The sequence below is a fragment of the Penicillium arizonense genome, assembly GCF_001773325.1.
Source record: "Penicillium arizonense strain CBS 141311 chromosome Unknown PENARI_contig020, whole genome shotgun sequence".
Classification (NCBI taxonomy): Eukaryota; Fungi; Ascomycota; class Eurotiomycetes; order Eurotiales; family Aspergillaceae; genus Penicillium; species Penicillium arizonense.
In genome coordinates, this window is record NW_019173297.1 from 141,852 (window position 1) to 161,385 (window position 19,534).

At 49.5% G+C, this 19,534-nt stretch overlaps 7 protein-coding genes across 7 annotated transcripts; 4 read left to right on the forward strand and 3 right to left on the reverse strand.

Moving 5' to 3' along the window:
- Positions 1–676: 676 nt before the first annotated feature.
- PENARI_c020G00806 (uncharacterized protein) lies at positions 677–2,596 on the forward strand (the record flags this gene model as incomplete). The annotated part of the gene is made up of 5 exons (XM_022634929.1): positions 677–1,073; positions 1,122–1,275; positions 1,322–1,796; positions 1,849–2,175; positions 2,240–2,596. 5 exons carry the CDS (start codon positions 677–679, stop codon positions 2,594–2,596), a joined length of 1,710 nt encoding a protein of 569 aa, XP_022485123.1.
- Positions 2,597–3,253: 657 nt separating this feature from the next.
- On the forward strand, positions 3,254–6,708 carry PENARI_c020G07591 (uncharacterized protein; the record flags this gene model as incomplete). Its single annotated transcript, XM_022635046.1, has 3 exons — positions 3,254–4,403; positions 4,459–5,281; positions 5,328–6,708. 3 exons carry the CDS (start codon positions 3,254–3,256, stop codon positions 6,706–6,708), a joined length of 3,354 nt encoding a protein of 1,117 aa, XP_022485031.1.
- A 3,005-nt stretch (positions 6,709–9,713) lies between these two features.
- Positions 9,714–10,444, reverse strand: PENARI_c020G00051 (uncharacterized protein; the record flags this gene model as incomplete). The annotated part of the gene is made up of 2 exons (XM_022634912.1): positions 9,714–9,957; positions 10,035–10,444. The coding sequence occupies 2 exons, from the start codon at positions 10,442–10,444 to the stop codon at positions 9,714–9,716; spliced, it is 654 nt and encodes a 217-aa protein (XP_022485089.1).
- Positions 10,445–11,956: 1,512 nt separating this feature from the next.
- PENARI_c020G09019 (CNOT2/3/5 family protein) lies at positions 11,957–13,882 on the reverse strand (the record flags this gene model as incomplete). The annotated part of the gene is made up of 3 exons (XM_022635069.1): positions 11,957–12,017; positions 12,086–13,563; positions 13,628–13,882. The coding sequence occupies 3 exons, from the start codon at positions 13,880–13,882 to the stop codon at positions 11,957–11,959; spliced, it is 1,794 nt and encodes a 597-aa protein (XP_022485126.1).
- A 175-nt stretch (positions 13,883–14,057) lies between these two features.
- PENARI_c020G12472 (D-aminoacyl-tRNA deacylase) lies at positions 14,058–15,173 on the forward strand (the record flags this gene model as incomplete). Its single annotated transcript, XM_022635131.1, has 5 exons — positions 14,058–14,103; positions 14,423–14,601; positions 14,658–14,700; positions 14,751–14,977; positions 15,045–15,173. The coding sequence occupies 5 exons, from the start codon at positions 14,058–14,060 to the stop codon at positions 15,171–15,173; spliced, it is 624 nt and encodes a 207-aa protein (XP_022485026.1).
- Positions 15,174–15,402: 229 nt separating this feature from the next.
- PENARI_c020G05563 (uncharacterized protein) lies at positions 15,403–16,750 on the forward strand (the record flags this gene model as incomplete). Its single annotated transcript, XM_022635008.1, has 5 exons — positions 15,403–15,415; positions 15,478–15,542; positions 15,601–15,610; positions 15,661–15,717; positions 15,810–16,750. 5 exons carry the CDS (start codon positions 15,403–15,405, stop codon positions 16,748–16,750), a joined length of 1,086 nt encoding a protein of 361 aa, XP_022485085.1.
- Positions 16,751–17,024: 274 nt separating this feature from the next.
- On the reverse strand, positions 17,025–19,043 carry PENARI_c020G05494 (putative MFS transporter; the record flags this gene model as incomplete). Its single annotated transcript, XM_022635007.1, has 8 exons — positions 17,025–17,032; positions 17,087–17,279; positions 17,348–17,606; positions 17,675–18,132; positions 18,186–18,341; positions 18,393–18,755; positions 18,826–18,914; positions 18,986–19,043. 8 exons carry the CDS (start codon positions 19,041–19,043, stop codon positions 17,025–17,027), a joined length of 1,584 nt encoding a protein of 527 aa, XP_022485062.1.
- Between the last annotated feature and the right edge of the window lie 491 nt (positions 19,044–19,534).

Sequence of the window (19,534 nt, forward strand, 5' to 3'; positions counted from 1 at the left end):
TGGGTCCGGGGAATTCCCCCACCCCCATGGGACCCGTTTAGCCTAACCGGCCTAGGGAGGTCCATAGGGTCGCTTGAACGCCGAAATCCCCGCAGCAAGTCCTCCCCGGTGGAACCGAGTTGCCAATACAACCCGGGGCTGCCATTGGGCTTAAGCCCCTTTCAGCCAAAATGGGCCGCCATCGTATCATTTCGGATTGCCGATTCCAGTGCAAACCGGGGAAAAGCCTCGATACTTTGACCCCGCCGTGACACATTTCCCAGCCTGAGCTCGGCCTACTCGCCGTAATCCCCGGTTATTTGGGTGGGGATACTACAAACGCACCACAATTTGTCTGTGTCCCGCCGGGATGTAACCACATAGAAACTGTCGCTCCTTGCTTTCCTGGGGTTCCTGTGGGCCGATCCCCGTGGGAAAGTTACCGTTCGTTCTGGCTCGGACTCGCGCCGACTTGCCATCAGATTTAAATACCTGCGGGTCGCCATGAGGTCGATTTGGGATTTCTCGTTTTTCTCGTGCTGCTCCGTTATACATCGCGAGTCTGGGCCTTCGCATATATTTCCTTTTGTTACAGACTGCGAAAGACTGCGTGTTCTTTTCTTGCCTACTATTAACCGCCCTCTGTGATGCGCCAAGCCTACTGAAATTATTGAATCACTCTGGGAATACATACAATATGAGTGACAAAATCCCTTCATGGAATGTTGTCCACAAGCTGGAGAAGCGCCAGCTTCTTGTCGGGATCAACTGTGTCGCTGCGCTATCCATTCTATTTTTCGGATATGATCAGGGTATGATGTCCGGCGTGAACAATGCCAAAGACTACATCGACTTGATGGGCTTCGGTTATACCAAGGTGGTGGATGGTGAGGTGACACCGGTGGTCACGAATTCCTTGCTACAGGGTGGAATCGTGTCAGTCTACTATCTCGGAACTCTTGTCGGTGCCTTATTTGGTGGTTGGATCGGTGACCGGATGGGTCGAATCAAGTCGATTGCTGTTGGAGCCGCTTGGGCTATTTTCGGTGCGGCTCTGCAATGCTCGGCTCAGAATCACGTTTGGATGATTTGCGGTAAGTTTACAAGGCCTGATGGAGGATAATCGATGCTGACATCTGCAGCTCGTTTGATTAACGGAATCGGAACTGGTATTTTGAATGCTATCGTTCCTGTGTGGGCTACCGAGACGGCTGAGCATACTTCGCGTGGTCAATTCATTGCTATTGAATTTACACTCAACATCTTTGGTGTTGTCTTGGCTTACTGGCTGGAGTTGTACGTTCTCCTCTTCCTGTCTTGAGCCTTTTCTGACATGCAACAGTGGCCTTTCTTTCATCGACAACGGAGAATCAGCATTCCGCTGGAGATTCCCCATCGCCTTCCAGATCATCTTCCTGCTGGTCCTTTTCTCGGCCGTCTGGTTCTTCCCAGAGTCTCCTCGATGGCTCGTCAAGGTCGGCCGAGAGGACGAGGCTCGCTACATCCTGCAGCGTCTGCGTGGATCTAGCGGAGAAGACCTCGTCCGCGCAGAGGCCGAGTTCCAGGATATCCTCAGCATCGCCGAGATGGAAAAGACCGTCGTTCACGGCAACTCGTATCTATCTATGCTTTTCGGCTACAAGTCCGGTGATCTTCACATCGGACGTCGCGTGCAGCTGGTCGTATGGTTGCAGATCATGCAGGAATGGGTTGGAATCGCCGGTGTGACCGTTTATGCCCCGACAATCTTCAGCATTGCTGGATTTGACTCGACGAAGAGTCAGTGGATCAGTGGATTGAACAATGTTTTCTACATGGTATGTCTTCACAACTGGGAGAAGATCGATCGGCACTAACGCGGGTGTGCAGTTTGCTACTCTGGTCTGCGTCTTTACCCTCGACCGCATCGGTCGCCGATGGACGTTGTATTGGGGATCGGTAGTCCAGGGAATCGCCATGTTCCTCGCGGGTGGATTTTCCCGACTCGCCATCGACTCCAAGGCAGCCGGTGAAATGGGCAAAGCATCCTCATATGGTGCAGCCGCGGCCTCGATGATCTTCATCTTCACCTCCACGTTCGGTGCGACGTGGTTGACCGTGCCATGGCTTTACCCCGCAGAGATCTTCCCTCTGGCCGTTCGCGCCCGAGGAAACGCCTTTGGTGTCGTGGGATGGAGTATCGGAAACGGATGGCTGGTATGTGAACACTTTGAGATCTGTATATCTCTCAAAGGAAACAAACTAACATGGATTGTTTTAGACTCTCCTGTGTCCCGTCATGTTCAACGCTATCGGCGAAAAGACCCTCTACGTCTTCGCCGCCAGCAATGTCATCACTATTCCTATGGTATGGGCTCTCTACCCAGAAAGCAACCAACGCACACTCGAAGACATGGATCTTCTCTTCGCAGCGAAGACACCCTGGACTTGGGATGCAGAGGCTACCTTTGCACGCCTCAAGGCTGAGAATCCGGGCATGGTCCAGACGCTCAGTCGCAAGGGTAGTGTTGTGGACCCGGAGACTGGAAAGACTCTTTCTATTGGCGCTGCTGCTGCTACTGCGGCTGCCAAGATGGATGATAGTACCACTGCGGCTGAGCATGTAGATCGCGCTTGAGTTTCGGGATTTGTGGTTGGGAGATGGTGTGTATATTTTTCAGATAATGTAGTGAGCGAAACGGAACTAATCAACGTGCATATACGTACGCGTCCGCAAAAAGAAGAGGTTTGTCTACGTTGGAAGGCTATTACCACGCGTGTTGCCTATTTGCCCATTGATTTCCTTTTTAAGACTGGTATGTCTTGGTCTTTAAGGTTCTAGAGCTTGACGTGCATGAATGTACATGTTCTTTTTAGATGATTGCATGGCTTGTTCTTATAACCCCTCTTTTTACCCTGACGCCCTACTGCGCGCCATAGCTCGCCAAGTGATTGACACCAACTGTACATGGCTTATTGGCGATTTTAAAAAAAAGAATGTCAGCGCTAAATCTCACGCTTTAATTGCATGCTCCTGCACACCCCCTGAATTTTCCCCTTGATGAATCATCGGTTTACCCGCCATTTAGAATAACTCTCTCAGTTGCTATGTTACCAGTAATCTATTTAAACGATCTTCTCAAAGAGAAACGGCTCCTAAGTTGACCAAGTCTCCGAGCTCGTGTTCACACAGAAACGATACAACATAGCCCCAACATATTCAAGCAGTCAATCTTTAGCGACCGCAAGCTGTTACTGCCTTTCCCAGACCTATATTCTCTAGATCGTCTCAAGAATGCCGGAGAGAAATACTGGGCTTGGTGACGGCAATGATGCCGCCTCTCGCAAGATCAGCAACGGGACCGAAGATCCCACCTGTCGCTCGATCGAGCTGACGTGCCATGACTACACTGTCGGATGGATCTGCGCATTGCCAAAGGAGCAGACCGCAGCGACCGCTATGCTCGACCAAATCCATTCCGATATCCCTAAACCGCCAAATGATCCTAATACATACACCCTAGGATGTATCGGCAGACACAATATCGTTATAACCTGTCTGCCGAAAGGGAAAATCGGTAACAACTCAGCTGCTACTTCCGCTGCCCAGATGGCGCGCACTTTCCCATCTATCAAGGTTGGCCTGATGGTTGGAATTGGTGGCGGTATTCCGCCTCGCGTTAGACTTGGCGACGTTGTGATCAGTGTACCTGTCGCTGAGTTTCCTGGCGTGGTCCAGTGGGATATCGGCAAAGTGGAAGAGGACGGTTTCAAACGAATTGGGGCGCTGAACAATCCGCCAACCGCACTGCTTACGGCATTGACAAAACTTGAGACTAAGCATGAGATGCATGGATCTCGGATACGTCAATACCTTGATGATTTGGGAAGCAAATATCCAAACCTGGTGTCAAAGTACACCTGGTCCGATTCCCTTCAGGACCCTTTATCTTCCCCAGCAGTTTCTGATCATTCTCGGAGTGGGTGGCAAGTCATTCTTTTCTCACTCTGGAGCCTGGTTCTGGCTTTATACAGATACCTCTCCGGGAGTGGATTGCTTGCTGTAGATTCTAGAGCTGAATCAGCGGTACCTACTGTGTATCATGACGTGCACAATACTCGAAGAAGGTCGGCTGACGTACGCGTGCATTATGGCCTAATCGCAAGTGGGAATAAGGTCATTAAGAACGCCGTGGATCGTGACAGATTGAATGAAAGTCTTGGTGGGAATGTCTTATGTGTCGAAATGGAGGCGGCTGGCCTCATGAATAACTTCCCATGCATTGTCATCCGGGGAATATGTGATTATGCCGACGCACAGAAGAACAAGGATTGGCAGGAATATGCTGCGGCTATCGCTGCAGCGTGTGCGAAGGAACTTCTCGAACATGTGCAGCCTAACGACGTGGACGGAGAGCGTCCACTGAAAGACATCCTAGGCGATGGTTAGTGATTACGGCGGCCGAATTATTTACAGGAATGTTCTAATACAATATCCAGTTAACGCAACCCTTCAGAGGACAGACGCCAATGTTAAAACAATCCGATCCAAGTTAGACAGAAAAGAAGACCTTGAGATCCTTGATTGGCTTACTGGAATTGACTACGGCCCGCAACATAGCGACCATTTGAAAAGACGGCAGTCTGGCACTGGCCAATGGTTCTTAGACTCCGTCGAATACCAGAATTGGCGAAGCTCAAGCCAGCAGACGTTGCTCGGTGTAGGGATTCCCGGAGCGGGAAAAACAATCCTGGCCGCAATAGTCATTGACGACCTCACCACCAGGTTTGGACACGACTCGTCGATTGGCATTGCATATATATATTTCAACTTTCGCCAAAAACAGCAGCAAAGACGTGAAGATCTAGTATCAAGTCTATTGAAGCAACTGAGCCAGGGCTGGCCTTCCTTACCCGATAGGGTTGAAAATCTTTATAACAAACATACACGCAAGAAGACACGCCCATCATTTGACGAACTTTGCAAGGCTCTCTTGTATGTGGCGGCTCTTTATTCGAAGACTTTCATTATTGTTGACGCACTCGATGAATGCGAAGTATCTGACGGGTGTTTGTCAAGCCTCTTGTCAGAGATTTTCGCTCTACAGAGCAAAGCTGCAGTGAATCTTTTTGCTACCTCGAGGCCCATCCCGGAGATTGAGGAAAGGTTTGATGGATGTACTCTACATCACATCTCTGCTTCCGAAGAGGATATACGAAGTTATCTCAATAGTCATATGACTCGGCTGCCAGAATTTGTTCTCGAGAACCCAGAATTGCAAGAGAGGGTCAAGGCTGGGATTATTGACGCCGCTGATGGAATGTGAGTAAATCTGATTTTCTTTAAGAAATGCACTAACTTCCTCAAGGTTTTTGCTCGCACGGCTCCACCTAGATTCACTCATTGGAATGAAGTCGCCGAAGGCCATCGAAATAGCGCTTAAGAAGCTTCCCAAAGGATCAAATGCGTATGACAATGCGTATGATGAGGCCATGGAAAGAATAAAGGGACAAGCACCCGCCTGTCAGAAGACAGCAGAGTGGACTCTAAAATGGATTACCTTTGCGAGGAGGCAGCTGAGTGTCCCAGAGCTGCAGCACGCCTTAGCAGTTGAAGTGGGTGAAACTGAATTCGATGCTTGCAACATTTCACGAAAAGCCTATATTCTATCCATCTGTGCTGGACTAGTTACGGTTGATGAAGAGAGCAATATCATCCGTCTAGTCCATTACACAACACAAGAATACTTTGAGCGGACACGGCACGACTTGTTTGAAAATGCAGAGGCCGATCTTTCAAAAGTTTGTGTCTCTTATCTGTCCTTTCGTGCGTTTGATAGCGGGCCTTGTCAAACACGGAATGAGTTTTTGGAGCGATTGGAGTTGAACAAGTTCTACGACTATTCCGCAAACTACTGGGGACATCATGCTCGCGAGGCTTCCAGTTTATGTCCAGAAGTCACAGACCTTCTCGACTGCGAGCCAAAGGTAGATGCATCAAGCCAGGCACTGTTAAATTACGATTTTCACGATGACCCCCAGTTTGTTAAGGATCCACGAATGACAGGGCTTCACCTAGCATCGTTCTTCGGAATAGGAGAAGCAATCAAGACGATGTTGCAACAACGAGTCGAAATTAATGCAGAAGACCAAGAAGGTCGGACACCACTGTCATGGGCAGCCGAAAATGGCCGCGAGCTAGTGGTTAAGCTGCTACTCGACAGGGGTGCTCGTCTAGAGACAAAGGATAATGTCTTTTGTCAAACTCCGTTGTCATTGGCAGCCCAAAATGGTCATAACCTAGTGGTTAAGCTACTACTCGACAAGGGTGCTTGTCTAGAGACAAAGGACAACTTTGGTCAAACACCGCTGTCATTGGCTGCCGGAAATGGTCATGACCTAGTGGTTAAGCTGCTACTCGACAAGGGTGCTTGTCTAGAGACAAAGGATAACTGTGGTCAAACACCGCTGTCATTGGCTGCCGGAAATGGTCATGACCTAGTGGTTAAGCTGCTACTCGACAAGGGTGCTTGTCTAGAGACAAAGGATAACTGTGGTCAAACTCCGCTATTATGGGCTGCCAGAAATGGCCATAAGTTAGTGGTTAAGCTGCTACTCGATAAGGGTGCTGATCCAGATGTAAAGGATGACAAAGGCCAAACACCGCTATCACTGGCTGCCAGATATGGTGGTGAATCAGTGGTCGAGCTCTTACTCGATAAGGGCGCTGATCCAGAGACAAAGGACTAGTATGGCCGAACATGGTCATTAGCCAATGGTGAAGCTGTTGCTGAATAACGGCGCTGATCTGGATGATAAATCACCATAAAGTCCTGTCCGGGTCTGCTTGGGGCGAAACTATGCAGTCATCACGTGTTGGAAAGTAATTATTCGCTGTCAATTATTGACGGCTACCTTTCAGGGAGGAATGACACGTTCAGGGTAGACCATTATGCAGGGATGAGCCATCAGTAAGCATATTGTATGACAGGATAACGCTACTTTGTTTGTTCATAGCGGTGGCATCATGATTTATCCATCTGTGAAGGTATTCACAACGCAGATAGTGTCCCTTGGCTTTGGAGTTCAGTGAGAAATCAAGGAGCCACGGGTGGTCATACTTTACTCCAGACGGATCGTATCCTTGATTTTAATTTTAATTTCTTGTGATTAATCTTGTGCCCGAAACGAACGAAGTGAGATGGACGGTTTACCTTTGTGTGCAGGGAGAAATCTTGTGAATAATTCTTCATGAAACGAGGAATGAGTGGAGGAATCGGAATTACAGCTGTGCGCGAGCCACGCGCGAACATGTGCTCCCACTGCTAAAACCTTCGCCGATCTCCTCGTTGATCAGTCAAATCAGCGCCAAGGAATGCCCTTACCTCCTATCTTATTGTCGGCAGGCTCCCGGCGTCCCTTCTTTGTTCTAATGTTGTCCTTGTTATATCCAGCATATATGCCCTTGTGCGGCTAACTAATGCGCCTATAAGTATGCATGTGAATTTCCCGCGGCACATTATCACAAGCAAGCATCCAAACTCCATATCATAACTCAGCTCTGCCTCTTTAGTTTCAGGGCCACAGCGTGGGAAACGCGCGTCACCAGTTATGGGATACGTTATAAATGAAGCCATCGAAGATGGTTAGATGATTCACGTATATTTCCATACGAGTGCTCTGATTGGCCACTTCCAGCACACCCGTCAGTCGAAGTTTATAACACTTTGTGTTCCTCCTTCTTCTTTCTCTGCTGAATATTTATTTCTCGATAATTCTCAATAAGCCAATACATCAAATATTTATTTGTCACATCCATCCTCGAGGTAAGTGTAAACCCAGACGCGTCCTACCGCGTCACATCATTCCCAGCTAATTACAAACACAGCCAACCTCCAACCGCAACCAACAGGGACCCCAATACAAGACCCAAGCAACAAGGGCTGCCACTCCAATAAAAAATATCACATCAAGGAGCAGCAGACATGGCAGTTCCCCCAGCATTACAGACTGCCCACCTGTCATCACCCCCACCACCACTCTCAATATCATCACCAGCCCAAAAAGAAATCAAAAAGGAAACCAAACAAGAAACCAAATTACCATCTCTCCCAGAAATAACCCCTCAAACCAAAAAATACCTGCATAGAATATCCCTCCACCCAACTCTAACCCCGTTCCGCCGCCGCGTCTACCGCACCCTCCTCTCAGTCCCACCAGGCCGCTGGACAACCTACTCAGCCATGGCAAAATACCTAGGGTCCAGCGCGCGCGCAGTAGGCAATGCAATGCGGACTAACCCCTTTGCGCCAGAAGTTCCCTGTCATCGGGTTCTGGCTGCTGATGGGCGGTTGGGTGGGTATAAGGGGGAGTGGAAGGTTGATGGGCACAAGGCTTCTGGGTCGTTTTCTGAGGAAAAGATGGTTAGGTTGAAAGAGGAGGGGGTTGATTTTGTGGATGGAAAGGTTATTGGGGTTTGCTTTTTGGAGTTTATTGATCTTGGGAAGTGATTTCGGGGTTACTGTTTGTATTGAGTTTTTGATTCTATTTTGGAGTATTGCGTTGGAGGATTTGAGGGTGTTTTTGGGGCTGGTATGTTGTTGGAATTTACTACTTGGATCAATTGATGTTCAATGTTTGTACACGATGCTTTCTGTTAGCAAATATACAGTAGTTACTGGCTTGAAAGGCTGAAATGAACACCGTCACAGATGTTTGTCGGCTGTTTCATGGTGATGGGACTAAGGAGGGTACTAAGGATGGGAGGGACTATGCGCGATCTACTATGGAGAATTGCGCTGCTTGGGATCGGTATGATGACCGCCGTGATCCGGTCCGGGAGGATGGGGCTGCTATTTAGGGACAAGGAGCGGATTGGGTTGTTAGTATTGCAACTCGGGTACATATATGGGTTGAAAAGGTCAATTCGGTGCATGGGGATGGGGCTGAGGATTGTAGGGTGTGATGATCTACAGTGATGGTGTCGGCGTTTCAAAGGATGAGTGAAGTCTTGAGTTTTGGGGAATTGTTAAGGAGTAGTGCAGGGTTACAGCAAACACGAGAATTAACTTAGTTTATGATCTGCATTTTCACTTTTCACCTTGTATTCTGACTTTCTTTGTTCTTGGTTATAGTTCCCGCGAGACTTCGGGACCCGAACTAGCAGAAGCATGGTTTGATCGACAAAGACGTTATATTCGAGACTCGTTGTTTTCGAACCATAGCTGTAATGCAATCCTGCAACTAACCAGCTAGCGTGTGACCGATAACATCTACTCCTGCAGGTACCTCATCTAGGTAAACACTAAGTTAGTGAATCCTTGCAGATCAGAGCCCCGAAAAAGGGGAACGAAAAAATTGAAATGGCGCGAAGGCAAAAAAGTGGCCCAATGAACAAATTGAGAAGGTGAAACGTAATCGCAGTAAAACTGCAGGAGAATATGGATAATAAATCGTCATCGTTGTTATTCGTTCATAATGGAGCTCAATAAACCAATATCTCATCTAACCCTATGCCCGTCTAAAAAATCAATAACCATAACAAAGGAGCCGACAGCTCACAAAAAAGCATCACATCAACACAAAAATAAAGAGGATAAAGTAGGAAAAGGAGGCGCATGTCTTCTATACAGAAACCCGATGCATAGCCGGAATGCGATACAGCGTATCGATGAATCAAACAAGAATAGAAACACAGATAACAGAGGCAAAGTCGTAAGATCGTAAAGCGGACGGACGCAATGCACCACGGACGATTATGAGATCTCCTTAGCAGCGCGCTTGCAGCCACCCCGCTTGGGGACATTCATGTGGTGATACGAGCGGAGGTGCTCGACGAGGTGATCCTGACGCGGGAAGCCATTGCTGCCCTTCCGCGAGCAGTGATCGACAGGGCAGTTGCGGAACACGGGGTAGTGAACGCTCGACTGGTGGCGCTTCAAGTCCGCGAAGCGAGTGAAGGCCTTGCCGCAGTCGTCGCATCCGAATGGCTTGGCAGGTCTACAAAGAAAGAGAAATGTTAGCGCATTGGTCTCATTGTTGCTATGGACTATCGCGACGACGAAGGATAGGCTCACTTGGAAGCAGGCGCCGGCGAGTCTGAACCGGATTCATACTCGTACCCGCTGACGCTGACGGGGTAGTTGGGCAGAGCGATGTCCTCGCCGGGGAAGTTGAAGCTGCTGCTTGCACAGCTGCTGGCGCAGCTTGATGCGCTCTGGGGCATGATTTGGCGCTCGAAGACGGGGAATTCGTGGGTGGTTGGGTAGTAGGGCGAGCTGGTGATGTTGTATACATCTGGAGCGGCGACCTCTTGGATTGGGAAGGGACTAATAGGGTCGAGATCGCAGAGGGGATCGTAGACGGGCTGTGCGCCGTAGAAGAAAAAGTCCATGCCGCCTGGAGAGGAGGAGTAGGAGGAGTAAGAGTCTGGGTAGTAGGGGGATTGCATGTCGAGGGAGGAATCTGAGAGAGATCTGTGGTTCATATTGGAAGGAATTGGGATGCCAGCCTTTTAAAGAGAAGGGAAGATCAGCGATCTAGAATACTATGCAAGTTAAGCTTCGCCTACCATTATGAGACGCCGGTGGGAATCCTTGTGATTTATGGAAATCTTAAAGCGGCTGTTGGGGGCGGAATATTTGTATAAATGTACAGGAAAATGTTTCTCAAAGAGTACCGTGCCCTACCTTTTATGTTTCTACAGGTGCATGACCTAAATACCAGCCCTTGTAGCCCGAGACGCCAACACGGGACAAGTGTGTTCTTGGCATCTGTGAAATGGCCGTGGGGATGACTTCTAGAAGACCACTCGAAGCAGAGTGGACAAGAGCACACAGCCTCCCCGCCCATTTCCTGCGGGAATTTCAGTCTAACGGGAAGACATTCTACGGAGCTTCTAGCGGCCCCTTAAGCCGGTTTGTTTGGGCGATGATTGGGGGCCAAGAGGAGGACGTCTCAAGTCTCAGCCAATACAACCTCGCGATAACCTGTACAATCAGGGAAGCGGTCAGCCTGTGCAGACAGACCTGCATCTGCCCCCTCCTCCTCGACAGCGCGTGTTCTCATTCGCGGATGGACTTCTGTGTGTTTTCTAGCGTCTTTCTAGCGTCTCTCACGGTCTGACGGCATAGGGGTGCTTAGCCCCTACTGGCGTCATCAGACATTAGCAGCGTGTTTGAAGTTTCATGTTCCGCTACGTGTTCGAGTCTAGGCGGAGTGATACGAGGGTGCTTCGAGTTCGAGTTCAAATCCCATAGGTGACATGTTCGAGTCGAGTTCATGCACTTGGGGTTCATGATCATGCTCATGCTCATGTTCTGTTCTGTTCGTGTTGACGTATCCAATTCGGGACTGTTGTGCCGAGTAGGGATCCACGCAGCCTTGCGAACTTGATCTCTCCAATCCGGGGTCGCAGATCGACGCAGATGATATAATGCGACCGCACAGCCCCTGGCTAATCCTCGTCTTCTGGAAAAGAAAATCCCGCACTTTTAGCGTCTTGGCTCGGTTACTAGGCACTTGTCTCCGGGGAAAGATGAAGCGATTCGTCACATGCACATGCAGCGACGGGGATGTTTCCGGCAATGTGTACAGATAGATGTCTTCCGCCCGGGCCCCTTGGTCCTTTTGTTCTACTGTTCTTAGTGGCTTCTATGCATGTCCTATTGTCTGATCACGGGTTAAGCAAGGCAGACTGCATATCCGGCTTTGTTGGTGTACAATCTACTCTCTCGTATTACATATGCTCCATGTAGGATACCTGAGGTCCAGTCAAACAAGTGGAAACACATAAAAACTCCCTCATTGAGGCCCATTCATTGCACTCATTGCCCGATCCCCCGAAACAAAACCAGTACTAGCAGAACATAAGAGTAGCCCCGTGACATCCCTCAACACGATCCGGCCCAGTCTAGTCGTAGCGTCGGGCGACGCAGTTCGAACAAACCAGGTCTCAACCGGATGCGAAAGTCCCCGGGTTCATGTAAAAAAGAACACGTTATAACTCGTCCTCGAGGTATTTGTAGACGAACTTGAAATCAGCCTTGCGACGATTCATCCTGTTCAGTGTGCGTAAGTGGTGAGTTCCTGTAGTTGACGCTGGGATGGTCGGAAGGTCGAAACTAACCATGTGCTCTCATAATCAAAGAACCGGTAGGTGCCTTGTTCAAATTCCTCGGTGATGTTCTTCGGCTCCTCGTGACGCTGGAACCACGTTTGGTACTGTTTGTGGAAGCGCCAACTTTGATTACGGAGTGCCTTGGCAGCGAGGTATTGCTGGTAGGTGCCTTGACGGTAGTAGAAGAGGTAGAAAAGCGTGTCTGTGTCAATTCTGCCTGTATCGTACAGCCGGGGATCATCGAATATGGAGAGGGGTTCCTGTGGGTAGTATAGGGGGGTGCTGTAGGGGTTCTGGGGCTTGTAATGGCGAGGCTTTTCAGCGTCTCCTGCCTCCGGACATGTGGTCAATGATGCCGCCAGTAGGCGTTGCACCGATGGCGAGGGATTCGCCGTTGCACGCGCCTTGGTCACGTCAAATGATTGTACCAGATCTTGAAGACCTGGGGGCAGATGATATACCGATTCTTCAGTTTCTGTCCCTTCTGTTTCAGCTTTCCCATTCGTTGTTGCGGTCTTATCTGCGGGAGTGGGCGATGAAGCACTCGAGGCTGCTGCGCCGGCCGGCGTCTTGGATCGGATCCCACTGAGCTCTTCAGAAGCGGTGCTCGGTGTCATTATTGACTTGGCAACAGGCTGTGCTGGCGCCACAATGGGCGAAGCGGTGGAAGAGGGCTTGGAGATAGGCATTGCCACGGAAAGGGCTGGGCTGAGACCCGGTGGTGGGGGAAGAGGCAGGATGCCCACACCACTTTTATCGCTGGCAGCTGCTGCGGCCGCGGCGGAGGCATACTTGAGGGTCTCACCGGGGGGTCGGGTGGGGAGCGGAGCGGGCTTCATGCCCGGGGTGGCACTTGATGAAGCGGACGGGTGAAGAGTAGCAAGGACAGGCAAAGGTGACTTCATTTGCGTGGACGGTCGTCGCGGTGCTGGGGTCTCTGGCTTGGCTTTGGGTTTCGGCTCAGGTTCATCGTCCTGAATGGATTGAGCATCTTGTGATGACACGCGATCACCATCTCCACCCATGCCGAACTGTGCCTCAACATCCTCGATATTTAGATCGTCGTAGAGGGTCTCATCTTCACCAGAGTAATCGAGATTGCCTCCTTCTTCGACATAGTACTTGATGCTCTCCTTCAGATCTTGCACAGCTCCAACTTCAAGGTTGCCATTTTGTAACGAACGATTGAGGAATTCGAGCTTGTTCACATGCCACTTATGTCGTTCTGTAACGTGCGCAACATCGGCCATTCGGTCTGCCTTTTTCGTATCCTTCTTTCCCTTTTTCATCTGTGCGTGGAGGGTTTCTTCTTCGGCTTCCAGGGCTTCGATCTTGAGCTGGAGTTCATCGACCATCCCTGAGAGGAACTCGGAACACTCGACTCTCTCTTTCTCCTTCGGGTCGAGTCGCGATGCTGCTGATAGACCTTCCTTCGAGTACGCTTTCGTCTTCATCTCCTTTTCGACTGCCTTGAATTGTTCCATACACTGACAGGCGGTTAGCTAAATCGACCCAAGGAGGGTCTGCATTGAATGTGGACACGACACTCACCACTTCAATAGCCTTCCGCTGCTCAATGAGCGGGGCTTTGTCCTTCACCTCATTGCCAGCTGCCCATGACTTGATCTGATCACGGAACCTTTGGAGCTTCTTGATCTCGCGCTTAAGGTTGTCTTCGAGCTTATCCCGTTGCGTGGGATTCGTGGCCTGGCGAATCTTTTCATAGATGCCCTCAAACGTTTGAATGCCTTCCGACACCTTTTTGAAGGTCTTGTCGATTTCCTGTTGCGTCTTACGTGACGCCATTACGGAATCGGTGGGAGCGGACTCCGTCCACAGGCGGGATTTCGATGCGGTTAAAACGGACGGATGGGTTATTTGCACTCCCCACGGTTGGGAGATTGCAATCGGAGTAATTGAGATCGGAAATGGGGTCAAAATCGCACTTGCAGACAATGAAGGGCTAACACTTGATCGCAGAATGCCTCTCCGCGCTGGGGTGGAAAGCTTCGTGGTTGCTGGATCAGGTAGGCGGTGAGGGGCGGAGGGGAGAGGCGAGGGAGGGATTCCTCCAGCACGTCAACTTCAGTTTGCACCTCTTGCATCTCCGCTGTTTTGGGTCGCGAGTCATACGCTCTCAGTCTCTGCACCTTCCTAAAGGGCTACAAGGCTGTTTTATCACCTTACCTCCAGTTGTGCCCCCAGATCCCAAGCTATACACGTTCTGTTACTCCGTACTGACGTTGAATGTATTCCTAGCCCCTTTACCCTCTCTATCCTTCTTCCTCAAGATGAAAGGTTAGGACTATCCGGCTCGATATACAGAAACACGCTAATCCCCGCCAGTCGTGATACAAAGAGTCAAATCGGCGTCCGTGAGCGTCGATTCAGAGTTGATCTCCTCTATTGGCAAGGGCCTGCTAGTATTTGCTGGTATTGGCCAAGAAGATACCGAGAAGGATGCAGAGAACCTGGTGAATAAGGTGTTAAAGGCCAAATTCTGGCCAGACGAAAATGGATCACAAGTACGTGTAATCCTGGAACTATACATGACAGGAGCGGCAAATTGACATTGTCGCAGTGGAAGAAGAATGTTCAAGACATTGAGGGAGAAGTACTATGCGGTATGTGACTATATTCCCGGTGTATGGGAACCTACTAACGCCAGGTTTAGTTTCGCAATTCACCCTCTATGCCAAGATGAAGAAAGGCAACAAGCCTGATTTTCACGATGCAGCCAAACCAGAAACAGCGCGGAGGGTCTATGATTACTTCTATGACAAGATGCGCGAATCCTACGTCCCAGGCCGGGTAAAAAATGGTGTCTTCCAGGCAATGATGGAGGTCGAACTGAAGAACGACGGGCCGGTGGGTGTAGATTACCGCAGTGAAGATGCGGCGGTACATTTTGCCTTCCTGGCTCCTACTTCGCCGCTATGGAATCCATACTGACAAGAATATCGTGCAGGTCACCATCGAGATCAACACCAATCTCCCTAAGAAGGAACCTAAGGAACCGAAAGACAATAACAAGCCGGAAGAGGAGGAGATAAAGAAGACATTTGAATTTCAACTGCCAGCTGAACTGCTGCAGTGAAAAATAGACATAGAAGTGTATAATAGCTGTAGTTGATACCCCAATGAAGACATACAAAGACATACAACATGACCCGAGAGGTGCAGCGGCCATGGAAGCTTCCTGAACCACAAAACCGCGCTGTCCCCCACAACGTGCCTCACATTTCTCCTCCGCCAACTCTCTTTTATCAACTCACTTTCCTCCATATTCTTCTCCACTTTTGCTTTATTCCTTTGACTCCACCGCCATGGCATCTCAGCGTATGTCTGCGGGGTTCACCGACGATCTACCCGGATGAGTTACAGTACTGACGAAGAGCTAGGTTCCCGTGTCTTCTTTGACATTCAAGTCGGCGACAACAAGCTTGGTCGGGTGACGTTTGAGCTTGTAAGTTGCTCAGATTTCTCGCTAGTTGAGCTTGCAGCTAACCTTGGGCGTCACACAGTTCAACGATGGTACGACATGATTTTCTCGCTCGACAATCCGAAAACTAACAAATAAACAGTCGTGCCCAAGACCGCGGACAACTTCCGAGCCCTGTGCACTGGCGAGAAGGGCATTGGTACCCAGGGCAAGGAATTGACCTACAAAGGCATGTCTCCGATACCCCGCCATTCAGCATTGGCGTCGACTAACCGCGCAACTCCGATACAGGCTCAATTTTCCACCGTGTGATCAAGCAGTTCATGATTCAGGGTGGTGACTTTACCGCGTTCAACGGCACCGGCGGCGAGTCGATCTACGGCGAAAAGTTCCCCGACGAGAACTTCGATCTCAAGCATGACCGTCCCTTCCTCCTCTCCATGGCCAACTCCGGCCCCGGCACCAACGGCAGTCAGTTCTTCGTTACGACTGTCCCTACTCCCCACCTCGATGGCAAGCACGTCGTTTTCGGTGAGGTGATCAACGGCAAGAGCATCATTCGCAACATCGAGAACATGAAGACCCAGTCCGACAAGCCCCTGACCGATGTGACTGTGGTGGACTGTGGTGAGCTCTCCGGAGAGGACTACGAGAATGCGACGAAGCGTGTCCAGGATGCCACAGGCGACCCATACGAGGACTTCACTGAGGACCACCAAGGCGAGGAGCTTACCGCCCCGCTCTGCTTCAAGATCGCTTCCGACCTCAAGGGATTCGGAAATACCGCTTTCAAAAGTGGAGATCTTAACCTGGGTCTCGACAAATACCAGAAAGGTCTGCGCTATCTCAACGAGTTCCCCGAGGCTGGTGAGAACGACCCCAAGGAGCTGAACGTGCAGATGAAGGCTCTACGATTCACCCTGCACTCCAACTCGTCCCTGCTCGCAAATAAGCTCAAGAAGTACAGTCAAGCTCAAAACTGGGCTTCTTATGCGCTCCAGGTCAGCGATGCTGCCCAAGTCAAGGATGCCGACAAGGCCAAGGCCTACTTCCGCCGTGCTGTTGCCTATGAGGGTCTGAAGGAAGAGGATGCCGCCCTCAAGGATCTCCTGGAGGCTGAGAAGCTGTCTCCTACCGATGCCGGTATCATTAACGAGATCGCCAAGGTCAAGAAGACTGTCAAGGACCGCGAGGCCAAGGATAAGGCTGCTGCCCAGAAGTTCTTCTCTTAAGATTCTTGCTAGTGGTTCAGATTCTTTTCCTTTGTTCTATCATGATTCACGACGTGGTCTCCATGTGCCCCCAATGACCCCAGATGTATGACATAACATCCAATCCCTCGGCAATATACATCGATCTTTGGTTAGTTCTGACGTACTATCCTGTACCACGTCCTGTACCATGACAGTTGTTTACATGCCAACGAAGACATATACATTGCCAAATTTCTACGTATGTAAAGTACGTTCTCCCAGGAATGTCATTGGACTACTCATCGCCGGACTATCAAAGGGCTGGATGGATATCACGCCCTGTTTCCGCCAAAAACTTCTCATATCGCCCCTTACACTTTCGACGCCATGTCTTCCCCCAAATAATCATAGGAACGCCCATCAACACAGACAGGACAACCAGTATGCCAAAGCAGGTAAACGTCCATCCGTAATTAGTCGCATCAATAAAGGGCTGCACGGAAAAAGAAATAGCGAAGTTAATCAACGAGGAGCAGATAGCCAATACTACGACGAGTTCACCAGAGATCTATATACGGAAAGAGACCATTAGCAAGCCCACCCGAAAGAGCCAAACAAAGCAAAGCCATAACTTACCCCATCGAAACATTCCATAGCATAAGTCGTCGCCAAACTCGTCACAGAAACCTGTTGAGCAATCAAGCAACACAACCCCACCGCAATGGCCATCCAATGCTCGCCATATGTCGCAGCCCACCCATAAGTAAAGTATCCCACAGCACCGAAAATGAAAGGGAATATATAAGCCCACAGGCGCATCTCGGGCTCTTTATATCCCTTGTTTCGGCGTGCTAGAACTAGAACAATCCAATCAGAAAGGGAGCCGACGCCCATCCTGATTATTTAATTTGATTAGTAGGCTTCATAAATGTTGACATGATAACTTTGGAAGAGAAAACTCACCCTAGGAAGTTCCCAACCAGAGCAGCAAGGAATATCAACCCGGTCGACCCGGCACTCCAGTTATATGGTGCTTCGGTCATAATCTCGGAGATGGTATTGAAGGATACTATGCCTGCTGTGCATCCGAATGCAAATTGGATACCGGCGAGGACAATGTTGGGGAAGGCGAAAAGGTAGAATGGTCGTCGGAAATATTGTAGCCAGGTTGTTTTATCGTCTGGGAAATAGTGCACTAACGCGACTTTTTGCCGGTAGCTCCGAGCTGGGATCTGTTCGTGGGAATCCTCACTTGTCGCTGTAGAGACAGGCGACTCCGATCTGGGGTGTTTGTCGGACTTATTCTGTTCTTCTTTAGGTGCGTCTGAGACAGTTAGTCCGATATGTAAGGCGCTGTTGAATCGATATCGTGGGAACATGGTGTCGTCGAATGTGAAGATGAATAGTAGAATCAAGATGCCCTGTGATAAAATGTTAACTGACGCATCTGTTTCAAGAGTCATGGATTTCATACGCATGCAATCGCTACAATAGGCGAGCTCCATCGCCAACCAATCCCATCGGAGATATATCCTCCCAAGATCAAGCCGAGGATTGAACCGAGTTGTTGAAAGAAGATGTAAATTGACACCATCCGACCACGCTCGTGGGCGAAGAACATATCGAATATCTGGGAAAGGTGAGAAACCAAGTGAAGCATATAAAGAACATGGGCACTCACAGTAAGTTGAATCAGCGCTTGGTACGCAGCAGTACCAACCCCCTGGATAGCCAGCATGATATAGTATTGCGTAGTGCCCGTATAAAATCCACCCCAAACACTGCCACCAAGAAGGATAAGCAAACTCAAAATGTAAACAATCTTTCGACCGAACTTCATTGCCGAGGGGATCCAGATGATATTGAAGAATCCAAGAAGTAGATAATTCAGAGCAGAGCCGCCGTTCATGTTGTTTAGACTGACGCCTGTCTCGGATGATATCACTGTCCAGCTTGCTCCCCAGTTATTTTCGCCGAATGAGAATACACAGGCGTAGAAGGAGATTAGGAATAGTGACCAGCACTTCTTGAGGCGTTTCCAGTTCTGAATTTCATGATTAAAATGCTTTCTTCTCTTCGATTTGATGTTGACATGACATGGCTTGGATACATACTAGAGGATCTGCCAGCGAGTTTGAAGGCTGTGGGATTAGAAGGATGTCCTGTTGGCCGGCGCGAGCAGCATCTTGTAGATTATGAGATGCTGAGTGTTAGATGTTAGCATCACAGTCCTTTTCCATCTAGCAAGTGTGTATTGAGTGTATTGGTACTTACTATCAACCAAGTAGACTGTACCAGGGACATCTGTTTGTATATCATCCGATCGAGCCATATTTGCATATCAGAATGTGGGTACCCAAAACCAGTTGAGAAAACCCTCCTTTATATACCCATTCCATACCATATTGCTACACGAGATATGTGATCCTTTACGCCTATTATCACCACGTGTCGGAACAAACCGACCTTGTTTACCAACCATTCATGCTCTGAGATAAGCCACTTGGTGAGGGGAATAAATATTGGAAGCTCCAAGCGGTAGCACTGACAGTGATCACCGATACTGAGAGGAAACTCATTGGTGTGAAAATCTCCCATTGTGATAATATTGATAAGACCGAGGTCGAGTGAAAGATGTAGATGTGGCCGTGCGGAGAAGTTTACCCCAGGCTCAAGTGGTGGGAAGGTCCAGGCGACACGCTAAGGTGACAAGCATACGAGTCTCAGCTTGCCCGAAAGTTTCCATGTCGCTTCAAGTTTGTTGTCTATCATATGACTGATGGGCTTGGCCGCTTTCAATCTTCGCTCCCGTTGAAGTTCCCG